Source organism: Metopolophium dirhodum, chromosome 3 (assembly GCF_019925205.1).
Source record: "Metopolophium dirhodum isolate CAU chromosome 3, ASM1992520v1, whole genome shotgun sequence".
Classification (NCBI taxonomy): domain Eukaryota; kingdom Metazoa; phylum Arthropoda; class Insecta; order Hemiptera; family Aphididae; genus Metopolophium; species Metopolophium dirhodum.
The window spans coordinates 13,366,961-13,390,687 of NC_083562.1; the positions used below are offsets into that span (position 1 = coordinate 13,366,961).

The following is a 23,727-nucleotide window of genomic DNA, read 5'->3' on the forward strand; positions in this document are numbered from 1 at the left end:
GGACACTGCCGCCTGTAAATAATTTAATTTTCGTTACACAACTATACGAACTAAACATGAATTACTCCATAGAAACAACTACTATACATTACATACATGGTACGACTATTTCATCACGAACCCTGCAATATTTCTGGAAAATGGAGATTTTTTTGTTTTTTTCGAGCAATATACAATGTTTTTACTATTATTATTATTATAGCTTGTTTAATCATAATAAAAAAATAAATAAATTCCTCGTTAAGTACAGATTATGTATAACTTGTAAAAATATAAAAAAATGCTGGTATTTCCAAATATATTGCCCGGTTCTGCAATAAAATATCAGTCCATTTATATTATAGACACACAAAGACGTGATGAAATAGTGTATTATATAGGTACTCTCCTCTGGGCTATTGCTATCTTTCTCTCAATTATGTAGGTATGTATAAATGTTTATTGTTTACCCTGTTTATAGAAATGCAGCACCTTATTACTTCTACACGGTGACGGCGTCATTAGGGGTTAGGACGTTAGGGTCCTATCGAAACGTCCAAAACTTCAATCGTCGTTCTAAAACTAAATCTACATTGTTTATATAGATAGGTTCCTTCTCGAATTATTTCGAATAACGTTTTGCAAATTGCAATAGTTCAATATTAACGAGGCAGGCGAGGTCGTCCCGATGGGCTGTCAAAATGTATTATCTTCATTATACATCGAACAAAATAAATGATTCATTGAAATTTATACGACAGTGTAATAAAGTTTAGACTAGGTATCAATACGTATATTTTTATAGGTATTAAAATATAACCGTTTAGTAATTTAATTTTTGTTATCCCTTTTAAAATGCACATTGTTGCTTATAAATTATATAAGTTAACTATGTATAATGTCATTTGACTAAAGCAGTTTTATAATAAAAATAATAATGTGTATTATCGCGCTGAGGAATACACAATAATACTGTATGGAATCAGAAGACACACTGACAATTTTTTTCCAAATCAAACACAGCTTGTACATAAAAAATATATAAATACATACGAAATAGTAAATAAATCTTACCTCAATTTTACCTCACTTTGAGGGTAATTTCCAACAAAAATAATTTGTATCTAGTTGGTATTATTGAGGGGACAAAATTAAAAATGTTCACAGTTTATCAAAATAATAGGGGAAAAAAATAATAAGAAAAATGGGAATTTTAACAACAAAATAGTTTTTGAGAAAATCAATTTTGACGATTTTGTTGGTGTAAATAAAAAAAGAAAGTAATACCATGAATAATTAAATTTTTCAACAAAAATGTTCATATTAGCATTATATATATAAAAAAAAAAAATGTTCTTAATTAAAAATCCTTGTACATTTTATTCTAGGTTCTTCATAAGTTCATATATAAATTAAAATATATTGAAAATACAGTAACAATATGTTTTTTGAAGCAGTTAAAGCTACCTAGGTTATTGAGGTAATTCTTAAAAACCACGAAAAGTTTCAAAAATGTCTACATTTTAGATTCTGAGTGGAACGATGAATGTATTGATTTTACAATTATGTGTGTTTTTTTTTTTATTTTTGTGTCTGTCATTACCTTTCAGGACAGTAAAAGTGCTTGGATTTTCTTCAATAGTAACTTTTCTGATAGGAAAGTGAATCTAGTTGGGACTTTGGGGGGTCAAAAGCAAAAATTTCCCAGTAGTTTTCAAAAGCGACGTGAAAAACAAAAGAAAAATTAAGGAAAAACGGGAATTTTTACGTAAAATTTGTTTTTGAGAAAATCGATTTTGGTTTTTGGTGTAACTCTAAAACAAATGACCGTAGGGATATGACATTTTGACTGAATGTTTATAATTGCATTTCCTATACACCATAACATTTTCCAAATATTTTGACTTATTTTGAGCTGTTTACGGACATTGTCAATTTCCATTTTTTTTAGTTTTTTTTTTCTATAAATATCAATAAAATTTTATCTGTTGAGTTAAAAAGCTTGACATTTTAATAGAAGGCTCCTAGGTTATTGTTTTTTTATAAGCATTTAAAGTTCAAATTTTGACAACATTTATCAAATTTATAATTTATTAATTATTTTGTGGTTAAAAATTTATAAAATGTTTAACTTTTATGGCTAAGGATTGAAAATTTAAAACAAGGCTCCACGTTAATAGGTTATATATAAATTACTTTATTCACAATAATATCATCAAATATACTTGGTAATATCATAGGCTGACTGACCGTTTTCGCTCAGAATCGTTTTTCTTATACAATGATATTATATCATTGAATTCAAATTTAACACCATCCATTACAGTGACCTACTTGTAACCTACTGTACAGCAGAGCGACATCCACTTACCCACTTTTTTATTATTCATACTTGAGATTTTAAAACTTAATATAAGGTTGTTCATAAATGGCTCTTTACTGGATTTAAATAAAAAACTATCGTAATTATTCCACAAATATTTTTTATGAGCGTCAGAAATTTACATTTTGATGATATAGGATACTCATGTATAAAATTTCACCAAATATTTATATTGTTATTTTCAACATATTAGTATATCATTTTCAAAATGTTTTGAATTTTTTGAGCTGTTTATTAACATTTATTTAGTTTTTTTCTATAAATAATGAAAACATATTTTTTGGTTGGTCTTGATAACATATAATACACGATTCTTCATAAGTTAGTATTATAGCTATTTAAAAATATTAAAGTTACATTTTATTATCCACGATTTTATTTTGCGCGTTTGAAGGTAAAATGTTGCCATGTTGTTCGTTATAGTTATAAACATTTGGAAATTATTTGTAAAAATTTATAAAATGTTCAATTATTATTATATCGGAGACTTTACCATTTAATACAAAGTTTCTCATAAGTATAGCTTCAGTATTTGAAACCAGAAAATCTAAAAAATATTTTTGCAAATTGAGTTAATTTGTTGTAATTCAAAAATATTATTCGTGGGGACTTGAAACTTTTGAGTACTTAGATTATTATATTTTATATACACAATGGCATATTCAAAACATTTAGATAAATTGTAGGTATGCTATTGCCTATTAATACCACTAACTTAAACTTACACGTTTCTACGGTAAGTCAGTATTGACTGAAAAGGTAATAATAATAATATATGATGATATAAATATATGCTATTATGCCTAATAATTAAATATTAATAATATAATAAATGTTATGTTATTGTCAAAAATTAATTCAACTTACCATATCACTACTACTAATAGTGTTGTCAATTACTGTAATAGCAATTTAATTACCATAAATATATTGTAGGTAGTCCATAGATAAAATAATATTTTAGTAATATAGACTCACAGCAGTCTTCACTTAGAATCGTTTTTCGTATGCAATGATTTATTATTGAGTTCAAATTTAATATATTACTTACTGAGTAACTCTTACTCCTTAAGGACGATGTACACTCGACATCAACTGTGCAACAGAATGATTATCTATAGGTACGTGCCCCATTTTTCAATTCATTAAAAGTTATACTAATATAATATTATGTTATAAGGCTAGGTTGAATCTATGAGTAAGAAATGAAACTAAATAATCTTGAGAAACTAATTTTTCCTATTTGTGCAACTATTTACAACTGTGATATTATTACCACATGCAAGGCGATGTTGACGAAATCACTGTATTATGTACTGAAAGTTATAAAATTTACCACTATCGTAGTGGTGTGAATGGCAGACAATGTTTTGAATGTTTCCACCCTTTTTCGTTAAAAAATATCACGTACGCGTGAAGTCATGCGAGTGTGTGTATGTGTGAGAGGTGAGAGTCGTTATCGAGCGTAGTAAAGATATACCTCCCTCCCCCCTTCCCCGTTATTTGCTCCGTCACACTCGAGGGTCTGAGTTTATTTGTTTAAAAAAAAATTACTGACTGGGTCTCGGCCAATGGATACGATGATGGTTGATGATGTGGCTGCAACAACAACAAAAAAAAAAAACTACTATTAAAAACCTCTTTTGTCGCTGGAAATGTTGTTTGTACAAGCGAAACGAAACGTTTTCATCAATGACGGCCATTATAATTGGAATGAAGATTTTTCGAACGAAGAACGGAAACCTGCACCTTATTATAATAATAATCAGGAGAACAGTGTGGTATACATGTGGTATACATTGAGTATAGTTGACAAGCTACGTGGAGGGCGAATGGGAGTCTTTAAACGATGCAGCAGCGTTCGTCGCATGTTGCAGTGGCCTTTCGTCTGGCAATGTTGTGTACGCGTTTGGATATTGTGCACACGTCTCATTCGCTTCGTTAGTAATAAGCCGATCTCTTCTTTTTCATTAAACATCTAACTCGTCCTAAACGGAATAAAGGGTTCAGGAGCTATAGTATTTAATCAACTCTTTCAAAAGCGCCGTAATAACGAGCCCATTTAATCCTTTCAACGATGACTTACAGTAATAATCTGAAACGAAAATGTGATATCTCGAATAGGAATTTAATAGTAGAAAATAATCCCGATTCTCTCGAACAATATACCGAGCAAAATCGATTCATTCAATATTGACGTATACAATAATTGCAGTGGCTGCATAGTCACTGGTGTGCAGGATGGTTATTGAAACCTTCATCCTTTGTATTTTATGTCATCAGTAACCATTCGAATAATCACATACGCAGCGTGCTTCAACACATAGTCGTTTCTTTTTATCACCAAACTGTGCTCGAGACTAGTCGTTCAAGACAGTCGAGGGATGAAATCACTTTGAGAATATTTCTTATAGGTCTTTTTTTTCGTATGCTCAAAAATAATTTTTTTTATAAAGAAGACCTATATAGGTACTTATATAGGCTATAAAATATTTTTGTGATGCAAAACGATATAATATAAACACTTGGATGTATAATAATGAAACTAAATGATACAATTTAATGTAGGTACCTAAGTAATGTAATAATAAGTAGAATTATGATGGTGAATGGTCGACTCGATATTAAAATATAGATTTCTTTTGTCACAGAAAATAATATAAATTATCATGTAAGGCGAATAACACATTCACCACATCAATAAGACGGTTTTTAATATCTATAAAATATAGTGTTTTCTTAATGATAATTGTGTGTAAATCGTTATTTGTTTGATATATTTTGTTAACCTAATTTCGTCTGGTGTTTCAGAATGGGGTGGGAGATTGGCGTGTGGGTGATACGATCCACGGCCGAGGTGCATCTGGGTTCAACTGCAGACATGAGGACGCCATGTTAAGGTTTGTCGGGCGTAGTGGTACAGCCGTGGTAATCGGGGCTTGGCCCGCGAGGGTGACGTTAAATGGTGGCTGCAGTGGTTTTGTTTTGTTTAGGTTAACATGGTAGGTGGTCACCAGCCGCAGTCGACGGGAGGCGCCAACTGCACGGGCACTATGATGAACATACTGAACATAGACGCCGAGAACCGGGTGGTGCTGAACGTCGGCGGCATTAGGCACGAGACCTACAAGGCCACCCTGAAGAAAATACCCGCCACGAGATTGAGCAGGCTGACCGAGGCGTTGGCCAACTATGACCCGGTGCTAAACGAATACTTCTTCGACAGACATCCCGGCGTGTTTGCTCAGGTCCTCAACTATTACAGGTGAGTGCTATATACTATATATTACTATAATAATTACCACGGGACCTCAACTATATTCCACGGAAAATCGTGAAGTAAAACGAGTAAAGTAAAGTAAAGTAAATATAATAAAGTTTGAGAATAAAATATTGAAAAACAGAGATCATCTATGCGGGCTGTATTTCCCTCTAGCAATTAAAAAAAAAAAATTATGAAATTTAGTTGATTTTACAAGGCGGTATCGTTATTCCCGCAGAGTGTATTTTTGAGGACAAAATGGCATCGGCACCGGGTGCCTTAAAACAAATATAAGAGTTGAATGTATAGCTATTATATTGGTGCTCAAAAACTACCTAACTGAGTTAGTGAAAATTTCAAATTGTTCTTGGAGATATCAAGAGAGTTTAAAGAGTAGTTTGAACCACGTTCGATTTCTACCAAGCGCTATAACCAATCCACCACAAATTAATTGTCCATCTACGTCGATTTAATTCGCAGAGCGACATAAATTCACCCGTGACCTGAGGTAGGTAGGTACACAAAAACTAACATACATTAAACTTATAAAATATAAATTTTGTATTTTTTAATTTTATGCCCTGCAAAATTGGGTTATATAACTAAAATTGGATGTTCGGTCATCCGAAATTAGTTAATAACCTCAAAAAACGACTGGACCGTTTTCAATAAATGTTATTTCAATAGATTATTACTTGAAACTTCTAGGTGTTTAGAGCTTGATTTTTCAAACGCATATTGGCTGTAGATAGCTAAAGGTAGCTCGCCCATGGTTTTTTTCAGCTTACGAAAATGCGTAAGAAAATTGTTTTTTGTTTATCTAAAAAGTTGCAATTGGTTACATATTATATTAATACTATAATTAAAAGAAATATGGTACATACATTTTGTACATATATATTTGTTAAAAATACATAACTTAACCTATACATGATAAATAATAATTAATCAATTTTAAATACCTAGTGTTTAATATACAATTAACACTATTATGGTTAGGCGTTAGACACACGTGTCTGGAAAATTGTTAAATCAAGAAATATTAACCATTGGTTTAACTTTATTTTAAATCGTTGTACACAATATGATAGTGGTGTATACAGCGTGAAAAAATTTAAATAACATAACTTGATTTTGATTATATTCACGGTTACACAAATATTATAACCGCGTGATATACAAATCTATAAATTACATTTGTATGTAGTATTATAGTTAAATAACTGACCTTTGGCAAAAGCTAAGTTATTCACATTTTCACTTCAATTAGTTATGTTATTAATTTGGTTAAAAAAATTAACCTTCTATAGTTCTATCCAACTCAATGTTCGTATATATATGCTATATATTCCGTTATAGGTTAAAAACGGGTCCAGATTCTTATATAAAAATATGATAGGTGATAATATAATATATAATATATAATATATTATACGGATACCCGGTATCGAAATATTCACGGTCTATATTTTAAGTTGTGGATCAATAATATTTATAGCTACTCGAAGATTATATTTATTGTAGATTTCAATATACATGGATATTAGATTTATGGAATTTACATTTAAAAAATATATACTATTGTGGTCTGCGTACATATTATTACTATATGTAATCAGCTTAAGCCAAAGCGTGGTGATTCTGTTCGCAGCATTAACTCCTGATCGGGTTTAAAAGTATGAAAAAAAAAACAATAATAACGTTGAATAGTTTATAATACAGTAGGTATAGAAATTCACAATATAAATACATTTAAATTACACATATAATATACATAGTGTTTATATATATATATGTGTGTTTGTGTGTATGTGTGTGTTTTACCCCATGTTAATGCATCCGAATATCGATTCGTGCGATTTGTTGGTTTAATGAAATTAACCACCACAATAATATTATATTGTTACGGTTACCCACAAGTGTGTATTGGTTTTTTGGTTGGAAACAACAGCTATATTTTAGTCACCGGTAGTCTTTGACCATAAGTAAATCGTGGTCGTGTGTAGTGTGTATTGTATGCAGTATAACACTATAAACATACATTTTTTTTTAAATTAATGATAATTTTTTTTCTAAAAATTTTAATTCTATAGAAATAAACAATGTGTATGAATTGTAGAGTAAAAGTCGGTTTCTAAATAAAAAAACAAAAAATACTCATAAATAAGTGACATTTAACAAATTATTATTATACAATGTATACAATGTAAAATTTGTGTATAAATATTTTTAATTTTTTATCGAACATATTTTTTTGCAAGTAAAATGGAAATGGTTTTTCATTTTAACCTTATGAATATAATATCATATGTATAATATTATAATATATATTGCTCCTATAGTGTGTCATATATTATATTATGTAGTTGCGTTTTCAGAAGTTTGTATTCTTATTTTATTTATTATTGTTTGTCAGACAGTGAGCTGTCGGAACTCGGAATATTCCTTTATACTCATCCATCTTCCATAAAACTCTCACAACTCACTAAATGCCTACTTTATGTCAGTCATTGGTGTTATAACTTGGTTTGGTTTAAATTTTTTCGCTGCAGTCATAATAATAATAATAATAATAATAATATTAAAATGACTTTTCGGGGTTAATATAAAAAATAAAACCAATAGGTTTTCCACGTAGAAATCTAACGAGATAGGTTTAATTCATTATTCGTACACAACTGCTTACACAAACAAACGGACCCACCCACAAGCCACAACCCGAAAAGTCAAGCTTTTAACTTCATTCTCATAACGTTTTCCCTTAATATTTCCGATAAATATATTTTATAATTATACTATAAAATAATGTGCTTACTATTTAACACCATGGCGTGATGTGGCGTAGTTACTTTTCGTCTTTATTTTGTTACAGCACTAATGTAGCTCATGTAAAACAATAATAATGATAGAAATAACGTACCAACAGCGCGAGCAAATCGTGGATATGAGTTATACCCTCGCCGTTAAAATTGTAGAAATATCGAAAAATACAGGATGATTGTTTTAAAACATTTTTAGGATTTATAGCTACTATTTAACATTTTATGACGATTATCAGGGTAGGATTTGAACTTGATTGTACTTGTGTTTGATAGGTTATATTTTATAAACTAATTTCATAACTTATTAACGGATGAAATATCAAAAGTATTTAGGGCATATATATTTGCATAATCGGAGTTTTTTTAATATTTCAATGGCATATTTTCTGTTTTTAGGGTTCATTATTAGTACGTATTTGATGGTTACTAAAATGTTTAATAATATTATAATATTAAAAACTTTATGTATTAAAAATAAAGTCAATTATTAGTGGTATGAATTCATTTTAAGTGCCTATATTTATAAACCATGTTACGTTATAAAATATACTGACATTTGATAAAAAAAAAAAAAAAAAAATGAATTACTTGTATTTTCTAAGATATTGTTCGTTTAACGATGGAAATATAATCATACTGTATATACGTAAAAATATTAATGGCCAAATCCCTCTCCGCTGTATCAGTAAGTAAAAACTCCCGGGAGAACTGCAGTAAAGAATAATATCGTGGAATATCGTCATATTATCATATCGTAAGTGTCAAGCGCGTAAAAAGAGCCACATTTTATGCCTACGCGTGAAAACGGCGGTTTTGGTATTTTCGTTTTTATTTCATTTCCGTTTCGTAGTAGGTATGTATGTTATTAGGGACATTATGGTTAGATTAGGTTGGCGCCGAAGTTATCATTTCGATGTATTATTATTATTTTCGTTTACCAAACTGGTGGGAGGGATAACGCAGATTTTCGTGTGACCGATAAAAACCAACACCGGCGCGAAAACTGACGATAAATCGGCGAGATATTACTGTCGTTTCTGAACCGATGTAGGCAATAATTTTTCTTCTTCTTGGGAACTGACGACTGCTGCAGTCTATGCTGTACGCAATATTGATCCACCGTCTTTGCGCTTTTTGAAGAATCTAGACTTAACTTGTGAACGCGTAAATGAACGTGAAAGAGATTTATTTAATAACTGTTTCAGTGAATATTTTTCCAAAGGTAAAATTATTCACTGGACAGTTTTACTAAATCAAAATTAGGTAAACATTTGTATGTCACGATACGTTACTGAAAGATTTTTAACGTTTAGAATGTATATACCTAAACAAGAAATGCTTTCGTCGATTGTTTAAGTACATATTTTATTTTTAGTTAAAAATAAATTCTTGAGTAAACAAAATCATCTCGAACATTGAATGTTGTCCAAACGTCCGTATAATCTATATAATTTAGAAAAAAAAACGTTATTTTTTATATTTATCTATGTATACCAACGTAATTAATTATTCAGTATATTTTGTCGGTGTTATAAGACCTGATTGTATGTAACCGATGGGTGTTATTAAAATGTTGTTATTTTTTTACAGACTTTTTAAAAATAATTAACAGTGAATATATAATAATTCTAATTGAGAAATAATAGACTTAATTTCAATTATATCCATATTTTTAATCATGTCTAAAACGAAAATTCAGTTTTTAAATATTATTGCTCATAATAATAGCAATATTGCTTTATTTTATTTTATTCAGCTCATTTGTATTTCGTTTTCGATTTATTAACATACCAAATTATGTTTTTGCAAAGTTCTAAGCTTACAATAAATATAAATACCTAATCATAAATAAACGAAGAAATATCTTCTTTGTTAGTTGTCTGGTTGGACTTCTAGGAAGACTTCTAGGAATTAGCATACCAAATGTTTTCGCAAAGTTCTAAACTTACAATAAATATAAATACCTAATCATAAATATACAAAAAAATACCTTCTTTGTTAGTTGTCTGGTTGTAGGCGTGGTTTTAGCCTAGGTTTAGATGTTTTTTCACCGAACTTGGAGAGTATTCCTTCGGCTTTGTTTAGGTTAATGTTGAAGTTTTTTTTATTGGTTAATTATCTATGTTGGTAGGGAAATGCCGTGTCGTGAGCTATTGTTTGTTTCATATTAACTAAGATGCTTTGAGTGCTATTCATAGGAATTTGTATTGGAGAAATTGAAATTTTATTTCGAGGGTAAAGCGGCAGCCCTGCATATTCTGAGCATGCGTAAGATAATAGCAGTCTTATAATTGTCGTAAATTTGAGTAGACAGCATTTTATTTGAATGGTTGAAGTGTAATTTAATAGGGTATACCTATTTCGGATTTTTGTCCTTCTGTATCGTTGAAGGTTTAGTTTTTTTATTGATGTCGTCACAACTTAAATATGAATATACACGATGTCCCGTTATGTTTCAACTTAATATCTTTATTGCTTTATATATTATTGATCTTTGTGAAAACTGTCACTTGGTATGGCGGTGATATATTATATTATATCACCGCCATACCATGTGACTTTATTTCATACCATATTATGATTTTTATAAAGTGAGATATTATTTTATATGAACTGTTTTGTAGGGTAGTTCTTTTATTATATAACGCATTTTAAGTATATACATATATTGGTACCAACGACCCGAGTTTAATATACCTAATCATATCACAAATCCCTTTACCTCATCTAGTCATAAAAAATTATCTTAATATTCTGGTCGTCGTGGTCATTATCATTGGGGGAAAAATGAGCATTTGCAGATGATGACGAATGTTTTCACCTCACAAACTCTTCCGATATATTAACATTAGTGTTATGGAATTGTTCTAAAAACGTTCGTGAACCTTCTTCTCTATTACACCACAGTGTCGCTACCAATACCCCCTACCCTTCTGGAAAGCTAACCAAAATATCCCAGTTGTTTAATACGCTTTAACAGCAGCTGTCAAACATAGAAATTGACAAGTTGTCAGTCCATCGGCGAACCCGACAAACTTGGTCATATCATAAAGAATACGTATATACACATAATATATAAACGTTGCATAATATATATATTTTATATAATATGTTTGTGAGGTTTTTAACATAGTATTGATTTTTTGTCGAAAACACACACACACCCACAGATACATAATATATTATATAAATTATTATATATAATATTTATGTATGAAAATGAGAGAGATAGAAGAAAAAACAGAATAATGAAGGATTTTTTGTAACTTTGATATGTTTTACAAATAAGAAAATTTAATTTATATAAATAGAATAATATTATACAAAAAATAATAGTCGCATTGAGCTTAGAACTATTCTTCAAATTAAAATTATATAAGTAGAAAAATATAGGTACTTCCAACTAAGCAAAAATTATTTTATGATTAAATATAATATTATATGTATTTAAAAACACATTAACTAAATTATTTTTTAAACGAATTATTTAACATAAATCAAATATTATACTTTATACAAACAGCAAAAAAGTGTTATTTGAAATCGTTTAACTATTTAATGTATACGTATAAATAGTAATTATTAGTATTAAATAGAAATGATACTTAGAACTTTAAGCATCACATAAAAGTTCTACAAATATAGTTAAACGCTTATTGAGCCTCTTTTATTCTTACGACTTATACAAAATTTATCAACATTCACAAGACATATTATATGAGTGTGACATACATAACAATATTATGTTGGATGGGTAATAGTATATTTTAAAACAAATAAAATTTGTCAATGTCAAAGTTATATTAAAATTTTAAGTTGACAGTTTTATGAAATTAATTATATTATTTTTAATTGAATGATTCAATATTAGTTTTCTGAATTTACCCAAAAATGTCCATTTATCTCTGTGAAAATATTAAAACTTTTAAGTTATAATTTTGATTATTTTATTCTAGTTGTTAATTTAGCTCAGTAAATTTAAGTACATTAACTGTTTAATATTATGCCAGCTGTACGGTGATAGTATTCATTATTATTATTAAACATAGTGATAACAATGCAAACAAGCAAAGCAACTTTTCTACTACATTCTCATACAGTTATTGTTTCATCAAAGATAAACCACAAGCGTTGTTTCATATTTCCATATGGTATCGTATAAATAACCACTAGCCCATTATTATGACCTACAAAAAATGTATATTTAATGCTATTGTAACGGGATAAAACGGAGTGCCCATTTAGGTGGCGCACTCTCGTGGCCCGTTACCACACCGTCACCTGCAAATACTACCGCGCGCTCTTGCGATTGCAGAACCGGCGAAACACCGGCGAACGCCCAAACCCAACCGCACCACACAGCCACAGATAGCGCCCGTGCAGTACCCGATTTCCGGACGCCTGCCGCCCTCCGGGAAATCACTGATTAAATAAAAACCCCTCAACTTAAAACCAAAGTTGAAAGTAATCCAGAATCCAGACCAGTAGAGCTATCTCCCAGGATATTTTAAGTGGTTTTAGGTACGACCGGACCAACCAAAGAGACCAAAACCGCTACCATAACACAACCCCTATCGCGACGGCCAGACTTAACATAAGTATGGGCCAACGAGCACAGCAACAGCACCTTCGTCCCCTTCGCTGAGTGAGGCGAGTTAGTAAACCGGCCGGTACTTTGTGACCGGTAGACACGGGAACTTCCGCCAAACAATAGAACAGCGCCTTGCCTCCAGTCTGCAGAAGCCGGCCGGTATTTAATGACCGGCAGATACGGTGATGCCACAGACTGTTCCCACCAACTAGTGACGTTCATCCGTCCAGTTGGCTACCCTGTCCGCTATCGTTGTTGAAAACGCCGAGCCATCGCCGCCGTCGTCCAACCCGTTACGCCCGTTTATCCGAGAACGCCGAGCCGTCGCCGCCGCCGTCCGGACCCAGTTGTACCGCTACCGTTATTGAGGACGTCGAGCCATCGTCGCCGCCGTCTGATCCAGTTGTGCCGCTAAATTTATCCGAGAACGCCGAGCCTTTGCCGCCGCCGTCCGGACCCAGTTGTGCCGATACCGTTATTGAGAACGTCGAGCCATCGCCGCCGTCGTCCAACCCGTTACGTAAGCCTATCCGAGAACGCCGAGCCGTTGCCGCCGCCGTCCGGACCCAGTTGTGCCGATACCGTTATTGAGAACGTCGAGCCATCGCCGCCGTCGTCCAACCCGTTACGTAAGTCTATCCGAGAACGCCGAGCCGTTGCCGCCGCCGTCCGGACCCAGTTGTGCCGCTACCGTTATTGAGAACGTCAAGCCATCGCCGCCGTCGTCCAACCCGTTACGTAAGTCTATCCGAGAACGCCGAGCCGTCGCCGCCGTCGTCACCCGACTGTACCCCGTTGTACCATCACGACCGGAGCAGTACGACATCCACGAGGCTGCCCCACAGACATATACCTCATACCAATCCACAGACCCACATCGTGAGTTCAATGTATGATTCCCACCACTAAATGTATTCCCAGATAAATCATTTGTATTTTTGTAAACTCTTTGAGTATTAATATTGATCAGTAAAAGAAAATATTGTAAAAAATTGGATCAAAAATATTGTTAAAATATTAGTTGATGAAAATAAACGAATTATTCAAATATAACCTAAACGACAACCGTCTGTTTTCATTACATTGGCGCCCAACTGCAGTGCTCGATTAGGAAGAAATTCCACTTCGACCTACGAGAAGAAAACTACATCGTTTTTAGAAGAAAAACTACTTCGTGTCAATTAAGAAGAAAACTACATCTCTAACAATGGCACCGAAGAAAAACATATCCGAAGAGGCTTTCAACGCGTTCAGAGCGGAAGTGGAGAGAAACGGTCAATATTTAGCTGACCAGCTGTTGCAGAAAATTTACAAGTTAGAAGAAAAGTGCAACAACCTAGAAGACGAGAGTAACCGGAAAATCGGAGAAGTTGTGGAAAACTACGAAAGGAAAATCGATTTGATTGAAGCTCAACTCCATGATATAAAACTGAAGTATGAGAATAGCAGTAGACAACCAGTACATAATGACTGTAACAATAAAAAGGAACAAATACACAACACTGAGATATCGCGTCCGATATTCTATGGAAACAACCGCGATGGACACCCAATAGATTTTCTGTACCGACTGGAAGAATATTTTGCAGTAAAACAATCATACGTCGGTGAGAAAATAATTATTGTGGGTGATTGTTTAAAAGGAACCGCATCAAATTGGTTTTCTACCATCCGATTCCAACTCACCAATTATGATGATTTCAAGAAGGCGTTTATTGACGAATTTTGGTCCAGGGAAATACAAATCCAGGTATGGAGTCAATGTCTGAATACCAAGCACATACCGAACAACACCAACTACCGTGAACATTTTGCCACGTGGGCAACCAAACTTCGACACTTAGAAGTACCACGATTGTCTGAGAACGAAATTGTAAAGCACATAGCAAGACACTACCCAGGATACCTCAGAGCAATATTGGTGTCACTACCCGAATGTACGATACTCACAGCCATGAAGATACTAGGTGAGGAAGAGCAAAGTGATCAACCCACGGAAAACAAAGCAAATAATCAAAAAACTAACCAAAACGAATCCAACAACAACAGCCATGCTCAAAACAACAACAGTTGGAACAACCAGCGGAGTAATGGTTGGAGCAATATGCCACCACGCAATAACCGTTGGAACAACCAACCATACCGCAGCAATGACAAGCGAGGAGAGACCCAACAAAACAGCACACCGCAAACGGAAAAAATCCAACAGGTGGCAACGAATAGTGAAGAGCAAGCAGGATCTAGTGGCAATGAACAACATGCAATCAACTCATTGAATACCACTAATCAATCAGTTAGTCCGTATATTCAATGTACAATAGAAGGGGAGGAAGTCACCCTACTCATCGACACTGGAGCGACAATCAGTGTACTGACGAAGGAGGTGGTAGATATTATCACTAACAAAAATCCAAAAATCCCACAGCTTCCAGTGACCGGGATCCAAATCAGTAACGCGGTCGGAAAAAAGATATGCAAAGTATCAAAGCAGATTTTCTGTGAGTGCAAAATAGGGAACGAGTATATCCAAACCAATTTCATTCAGGTGGAGAATCTCAATGAAAAAGGGATAATTGGAGCTGATATATTGAAAAAATATGACGCTAAAATCAAATTCAAGGAACAAGTTATTCAATTCAAGATTGACCAGACCATACACAAAATACCGTTCGCCAACCAAAATCCAAGAGGGATCAGCGCCCAGGAGCACTTACTCAATGTAGAGATAAACGAAAATCCAGAAGAAGACCAAGTAGATCTTACCAGTGATGAGAAACAACAATTTATATCATTACTCGACAAATATGATGAAATATTTTCAGACAAACCAGGGAAAATTAAAACATTCCAGTGCCAGATACGAGTGAAGGCAGGGGACCCTATCCATCAAAAACAGTATCCCATACCAGTGTCCAGGATACCCAAAGTGGATGCAGAAATACAGAGAATGCTCAAATTAGAAATTATTGAAAAATCTACATCACCATGGTCATCACCGATTGTTTGCACAGAGAAGAAAAATGGCGACATCCGGCTCTGTCTTGATGCACGGAAAATCAACAAATTAGCCATATTAAACTACAGTCCAGAACTAAGGGAGAAATTCAAGGAACGGCACACAGTACAACAAGCCGACGAATATATTACCAAGCTGAGACAGCGACTAGATCGCCGAGCAGATCACAACTTAATCGAGCATAATCAATTGCTGTTCCGCAAATCCCACCAAGGGGAATATCAGGTCATTGTGCCGAAAGAACTCGTACCATCACTTGTCGTCGAGACGCACCAGATCTACGGACATTGCGGTACTTATAAAACATACAAACTGCTACAACAGAATCACCAATTCAAAAACATGTATCAAACGATCAAAAGGATCATCAAAACCTGTGATCTTTGTCAGCGGACCAAAATCAGCAACCGGATAGCCAGGGGACCGACACTGAGTCTGTTGCCAGAGAAGCCACTCGAAATGGTATCGGCAGACCTGATGGGACCACTACCCAGGGGACAAGGAGGGTGCCGATACATCCTAGCCATTTTGGACCTATTCTCTAAGTACGTTAAGCTATATCCACTAAAACGCGCAACAACGGACACTATAGTCAAGAGGATAGTGACGGATTACATACCAACGGTTGGACTATTCCAGAAGATTCTCACGGACAATGGGACGCAGTTTACAAGCCATAAGTGGAGCAGGATCATGGAAGGATTAAAAGTCAAAATTGTACATACCACTGGATACCACCCTGAAAGTAACCCGGTGGAGCGAACGAACCGAGAAATTGGTAGGTTACTACGAACATATTGTCACAAACAGCATACCAACTGGTTGCGATGGTTGAACAATATTGAATTTTGGGTTAACCACACCAATCACTCATCCACCGGCTACACGCCTCAATATGTGATGTTTGGACAAAACACCCAACTGCCCATCACCAAACTCGTCACTTTCCCACCATACAAAGATGATCAACCTGTCCCGGATGTCATTCAAATAGTGATCAAGAAGACTCAGAAACAGGCACAATTGCGAAACAGATTAAAGGACAAAGGCAAAACTTTTCCGAAATACGAAGTCGGAATGAAAGTACTAGTCAAGGAACACCGGCTATCGTCAGCTGAGGACCACGAGACGCATAAGTTATTCTTATTGTACCACGGGCCCTATCAGATCCACGAAGTACACCAAAACAATACGGTAACCATACGTACTCAGAGTGGAACCCAACGCACATACAACTTAAAAAATATCAAACTGTACCACGAAGTGGGACTGCCCGATGGGGGTACCAGTTGAACATTAACAATTATACAATAAAAAAAAAAAAAATATAAAAAAAAAAAAAAAAAAAAAAAAAAAAAAACACAAAAAAAAAAAAAAACTTATCAAGGAGCCTATAATAAACTCAAGGAGACCGTATTCACGGCAAGGAGGTTTGTGAAAGAGTTTGAAGGAATGTCCAAGACCCAGCTCAAAAGACAGATGTACAGAGAAAATACGAGACAGATAAAAGCGTTAAAACAACAGCATCGGCAATGAAGAAACAAGCCACATCTGAAGTTTTTAGTTTTACAGAATAACTCGGATCTCACTATTCCTGTAAAACTAAAAAAGGGGACTATGTAACGGGATAAAACGGAGTGCCCATTTAGGTGGCGCACTCTCGTGGCCCGTTACCACACCGTCACCTGCAAATACTACCGCGCGCTCTTGCGATTGCAGAACCGGCGAAACACCGGCGAACGCCCAAACCCAACCGCACCACACAGCCACAGATAGCGCCCGTGCAGTACCCGATTTCCGGACGCCTGCCGCCCTCCGGGAAATCACTGATTAAATAAAAACCCCTCAACTTAAAACCAAAGTTGAAAGTAATCCAGAATCCAGACCAGTAGAGCTATCTCCCAGGATATTTTAAGTGGTTTTAGGTACGACCGGACCAACCAAAGAGACCAAAACCGCTACCATAACACAACCCCTATCGCGACGGCCAGACTTAACATAAGTATGGGCCAACGAGCACAGCAACAGCACCCATCATCAGTTCACGTTCAGTTCACATCCGAGCAAGACGTCCTCTGCCAACTACTCTACAGCCAGCCGTTTTCAACGCTTCAACAGGGCAACAGCGCCCACGGTTCACACCACGAACCTTCAACCACAAAACAGCCGTTCTTACTGCTTCAACAGGGCTCCAGCGCCCACGGTTCACACCACGAACCTTCAACTCAAAACAGCCGTTTTCACCGCTACTCCGACAGGGCACCAGCGCCCAAGGTAAGCCGTCGCGAAAGCGACGGGTATCCACCTCCCACCGTTTATCTGTCGAGGGGCCGCGCCCTCTCATTGCCGCAGAATCCCATCCCTGACCAAACCAAACCCCCAAAAACCGCCCGTCACACCACCAGAAAATCGCTCTTTTCAGAGCTACAGTGTTAAAACCCTGAGTTTGTTACGGTCTTGCCATGGGCAAGACAGCTAACAAGCGGAAGGGCCCCGCGCAAACACCCGGGAGTTCCAAGAAGGGACGTCCACGTGCCTCGCCATCCCCACCGTCCACCTTCCTAAAAGGTCCACAGAGGGATTCCCCACCCTCTCCAACTCCGTCGACCGACTCATCAATATCAATGTCGTCAAACTGCTCCACTTCCGACACCGAGTCAAACAAATCCGCCCAACACTCCGCCCCGACTATGAAACCTCCACCAGCCAAAACATCCGAACAAACCCCGACATCAGCCAAACCCAAGCAAATCAGGCCACCCCCCTTAATCTTAAACTCTGCGTCCTGGCGAAAAATCGCACCAACCATTTACAAACTTCCGAACTTCACTCCATCGGCAATTACAGCCAAAACCACATCCAATGGACAAATAACCGTCCAAACTACCGACCCCACCCACTTCCGACAAATTCAGAAAGTCCTAGTTGACAGCAAAACTGAATTCCATACCTTCAGCCTCCCTGAAGATCGTTCCCTTAAGGTCGTTCTAAAGGGCATACCGATCGACATCACCACTGACGATCTAAAATCCGAACTAGAAACCCTAAACTTCCAAACAAAATACATCCGCCGTTTCGGTACTCCCGAAAAACCGATGCCCATGTGCCTCGTACACATTGCGGCAACCCCGAACGCCAAGGATATCTTCCTTCTCAACTCCCTATTTTATCTAACGATTTCGGTAGAAGCCCTTAAACCTTCCGGCCCGGCACAATGTTTTTCGTGCCAACGTTTTGGACACGGTTCCCGTAACTGTGGCCACCCACCCAGATGCGTCAAGTGCGCAGGAAATCACTTGGCATCTGAATGCCAAAAAACTCCCGACCAAACCCCGACATGCTGCAATTGCGGCGGGCCTCATACGGCTAATTTCCGCGGATGCCCACATCTCTTGACGATAAAACCCAAAATCGCACCACCAACAACCAAACCCCAAACCCTGCCACCGACAACTCAATCTTTTACACCACCCCTGCCCCCCCCAACAACTACAATAAAACCCCAAACCCGCTCGTACGCTGCAGCCACCACCGGCCAAGCGCCCCCACCACCACCACCACCAAAACCGACCAGTCCCGAAGCCCCACAAATTAACCTGTCCCTCATTTTAAACCTCCTGACCAACCTCTTAACAGCCATAGTTAACAACCAGGACCCCAAAACCCTGATACAAACAGCGATACAATCATTCTTAACCATACTATCCCCCCAAAATGGATAACTTAAAAATTCTATTTTGGAACTCAAACGGCATTAACCACAAACTTGACGAACTGCGCTCTTTAGCACTAAAACTGAAAACCGACATAATCCTACTTAACGAAACCCACCTAAAACCCTCGGCCAGACTTCACATTCCTAACTTTTTTACGTACAGGAACGACCTGCCGCCCGTGCGGGGCTCGCCCGCCCACGGAGGCACGGCCGTTCTCGTCAACCGACGTATCGTTCACCAACCAGTTACCCTAAACACAACCATCCAAACCTCTTCCATCCTCGTACAACTCAACGGCCACGAAGTACTTATTTCAGCCGTATACAAACCACCCGGAACCCTACTAACGACAAACGACCTCGACCTTTTGACAAAGAGTGCCGAATGGCAAATTTCGGCAGGCGACTTCAACGCCAAACATCCGCTGTGGTATAGCCACACGACTAACGCTGCCGGCCGTGTCCTCTTTGACCACGCACAACAATCGGACTACTCTGTAACTGCTCCCTCTTCTCCCACACATTTCCCGACATGCACACGATACAGACCTGACATACTCGACATCGCCCTCGTACGACTACCCTATCAAACCCAAATCACTAACCTCAACGAACTATCTTCCGACCACAACCCCATTCTTCTAGATACACTCTGCACTCCGATCTCTTCTTCTCCACCGGTTACGAATCGGTTTATTAACTGGAAAAAATACACGACAACTCTCGCGAACTTACCGAACTCAACCACTCAACCGACCAACGACCGTGAGTCTATCGACCTGGCAATCGAAAACCTCACAAAACATATCCAACAAGCGGTTGAATCCAGCGTATACGTACCGACACGCAAACACCCGTCCACTGTAGTACCAGACTACATTAAACTGGAAATACAAGACAAAAACCGTATACGCCGCGAATGGCAAATAAACCGCGACCCGACAATTAAACGACAACTAAACGCCAAAATATCTCTCATACGTACCTTACTCGCAACGCACAACACTGACCAATGGGACATCTTTCTTAACTCACTAGACCACCAAGACGGTTCAATATACAAACTCAACAAATGTCTCTTACACAAACGTCCAGCATCTCACCCACTAACCGGCCCCGACGGCCTAGTTTTTCCGGCCAACGAACGAGCAGAGCTGATAGCTGACTCGCTCGAACGTCAATTTCAAACAAACCCCGGCCCCGACTTACCAGACGTAACCGCTCACTCCCAGTACCTACAAGGCCTTGACATCACCCGATCTAACCTCTTTACCACTCCCGGCCAGATACAAGACATAATTCGCAACCTTCGCAAAAAGAAAGCCCCAGGTGACGACCTCATCACCAACACGGCTCTTAAATTCCTACCGAACAACGTTATACTGTCCCTTACTCGGATCATCAACAGCGCCTTCAGAATCTGCTACTTTCCCCTTGCCTGGAAAAAAGCAGTCATCATCTCCATTCCCAAACCTGGCAAAGACCATAAACAACCCGAAAACTATAGACCAATCGCCCTCCTCTCCTCCCTGTCCAAAATTTACGAACGACTCATCCTCACCCACCTACAAGACAAACTCAAAAACAAAATCCGTCCCGAACAGTTCGCCTTCAGACCCGAACACTCGACCACACTGCAACTGACCAAACTCACCCACCAACTGAGCGAAAACTTTAACAACGACTTAAACACTGCTTCCGTCTTCCTCGACGTGGAGAAAGCCTTCGACCGCGTCTGGCACGAAGGCCTACTCTACAAACTCTCCAAACTCAACATCTCGTTAGAAATCGTAAAAATCATCCAATCCTTTCTCACCGACCGTACTTTTACCACTAAAATCGAACACTCCTTCTCTACTACCAGACACGTACTCGCAGGAGTCCCTCAGGGCTCCTGTCTCTCACCGACGCTATACTTGACGTACATTAACGACATTCCAACGACTCCTAAAGCCAACCTCTCACTCTTCGCTGACGACACGATGTTCTTTACTAGTAACAAAAACCCCAAACGTGCAACCATACAACTACAACACCAACTCAACCTCGCGTCCAACTGGTTCCACAGGTGGCGAATCAAAATAAACCCGACCAAAACAGTAGGCGTCCTCTTCGGGCGTTCTAATACAACCCACATTCCACCTCTAACCATCGATAACCAACCCGTTAACTGGTCAAAACAGGCCAAATACTTAGGCGTCACGATTGGACGTAAACTTACATTCAACCAACACATTCAAGACGTAACCAAAAAAGCTACCCGCGTCCGTGGTATGCTTTACCCCTTACTTAACCGTACCAGTCCCGTTCCGCTGAAAACAAAACTTAACATACTTAAACTCTACGTGACCCCTATACTTACATATGCTGGCTCTTCCTGGGCACCCTTTATCGGCCCCTCCCATTGGAGACGTATTGAATCCGTCCAAAACATCGGCATACGCACGATAACCGGTATGCCCACTATCGTTAGAAACTCGGCCCTTTTAAAATCAGCCAACTTCAAATCTATTCAAAATTCCATTTGCTCTCAATCAAAAACAATGTTCTACAAAAACTCTTTTTCCGAATACGATCATATCCGCCTCTTAGGTAAAACCCACTCCCCTCCAACCACCAAACGTTTACTCAAACCATACCCATTAATTTGGACTGACTAACATAACTGAACCTACCAATCAACCCCAAAATCCATCCACTAGTAGAGGCACAAGCCTGGAATAGTAAACGGCATAGCCACCCCTCCCAAAGCAAAGCAAAAGCAACAGCACCTTCGTCCCCTTCGCTGAGTGAGGCGAGTTAGTAAACCGGCCGGTACTTTGTGACCGGTAGACACGGGAACTTCCGCCAAACAATAGAACAGCGCCTTGCCTCCAGTCTGCAGAAGCCGGCCGGTATTTAATGACCGGCAGATACGGTGATGCCACAGACTGTTCCCACCAACTAGTGACGTTCATCCGTCCAGTTGGCTACCCTGTCCGCTATCGTTGTTGAAAACGCCGAGCCATCGCCGCCGTCGTCCAACCCGTTACGCCCGTTTATCCGAGAACGCCGAGCCGTCGCCGCCGCCGTCCGGACCCAGTTGTACCGCTACCGTTATTGAGGACGTCGAGCCATCGTCGCCGCCGTCTGATCCAGTTGTGCCGCTAAATTTATCCGAGAACGCCGAGCCTTTGCCGCCGCCGTCCGGACCCAGTTGTGCCGATACCGTTATTGAGAACGTCGAGCCATCGCCGCCGTCGTCCAACCCGTTACGTAAGCCTATCCGAGAACGCCGAGCCGTTGCCGCCGCCGTCCGGACCCAGTTGTGCCGATACCGTTATTGAGAACGTCGAGCCATCGCCGCCGTCGTCCAACCCGTTACGTAAGTCTATCCGAGAACGCCGAGCCGTTGCCGCCGCCGTCCGGACCCAGTTGTGCCGCTACCGTTATTGAGAACGTCAAGCCATCGCCGCCGTCGTCCAACCCGTTACGTAAGTCTATCCGAGAACGCCGAGCCGTCGCCGCCGTCGTCACCCGACTGTACCCCGTTGTACCATCACGACCGGAGCAGTACGACATCCACGAGGCTGCCCCACAGACATATACCTCATACCAATCCACAGACCCACATCGTGAGTTCAATGTATGATTCCCACCACTAAATGTATTCCCAGATAAATCATTTGTATTTTTGTAAACTCTTTGAGTATTAATATTGATCAGTAAAAGAAAATATTGTAAAAAATTGGATCAAAAATATTGTTAAAATATTAGTTGATGAAAATAAACGAATTATTCAAATATAACCTAAACGACAACCGTCTGTTTTCATTACACTATATAGAATCGTTTTATTCAAACTATGAAAAATTAAAACTATAAGACATAACAATATAAACTATTTATATATTATTATATAAACTAATAATAGGTACCTACTCCTGTTTTTATCTGTACTGGGGACTTGTTAATCTACA

The 23,727-nt window shown here is 37.7% G+C and overlaps 1 protein-coding gene across 5 annotated transcripts in view; it reads left to right on the forward strand.

Moving 5' to 3' along the window:
* Positions 1–23,727, forward strand: part of LOC132941838 (potassium voltage-gated channel protein Shaw) — a 162,733-nt gene that overhangs the window by 70,536 nt on the left and 68,470 nt on the right. For all 5 annotated transcript variants that reach the window (XM_061010041.1, XM_061010040.1, XM_061010045.1 and 2 more), the window contains 2 exons: positions 5,174–5,262; positions 5,356–5,627. In XM_061010041.1, the coding sequence (XP_060866024.1) occupies positions 5,362–5,627 (266 nt within the window). In that variant the 5' untranslated portion in view covers positions 5,174–5,262; positions 5,356–5,361. The remainder of the gene's footprint in view (positions 1–5,173; positions 5,263–5,355; positions 5,628–23,727) is intronic.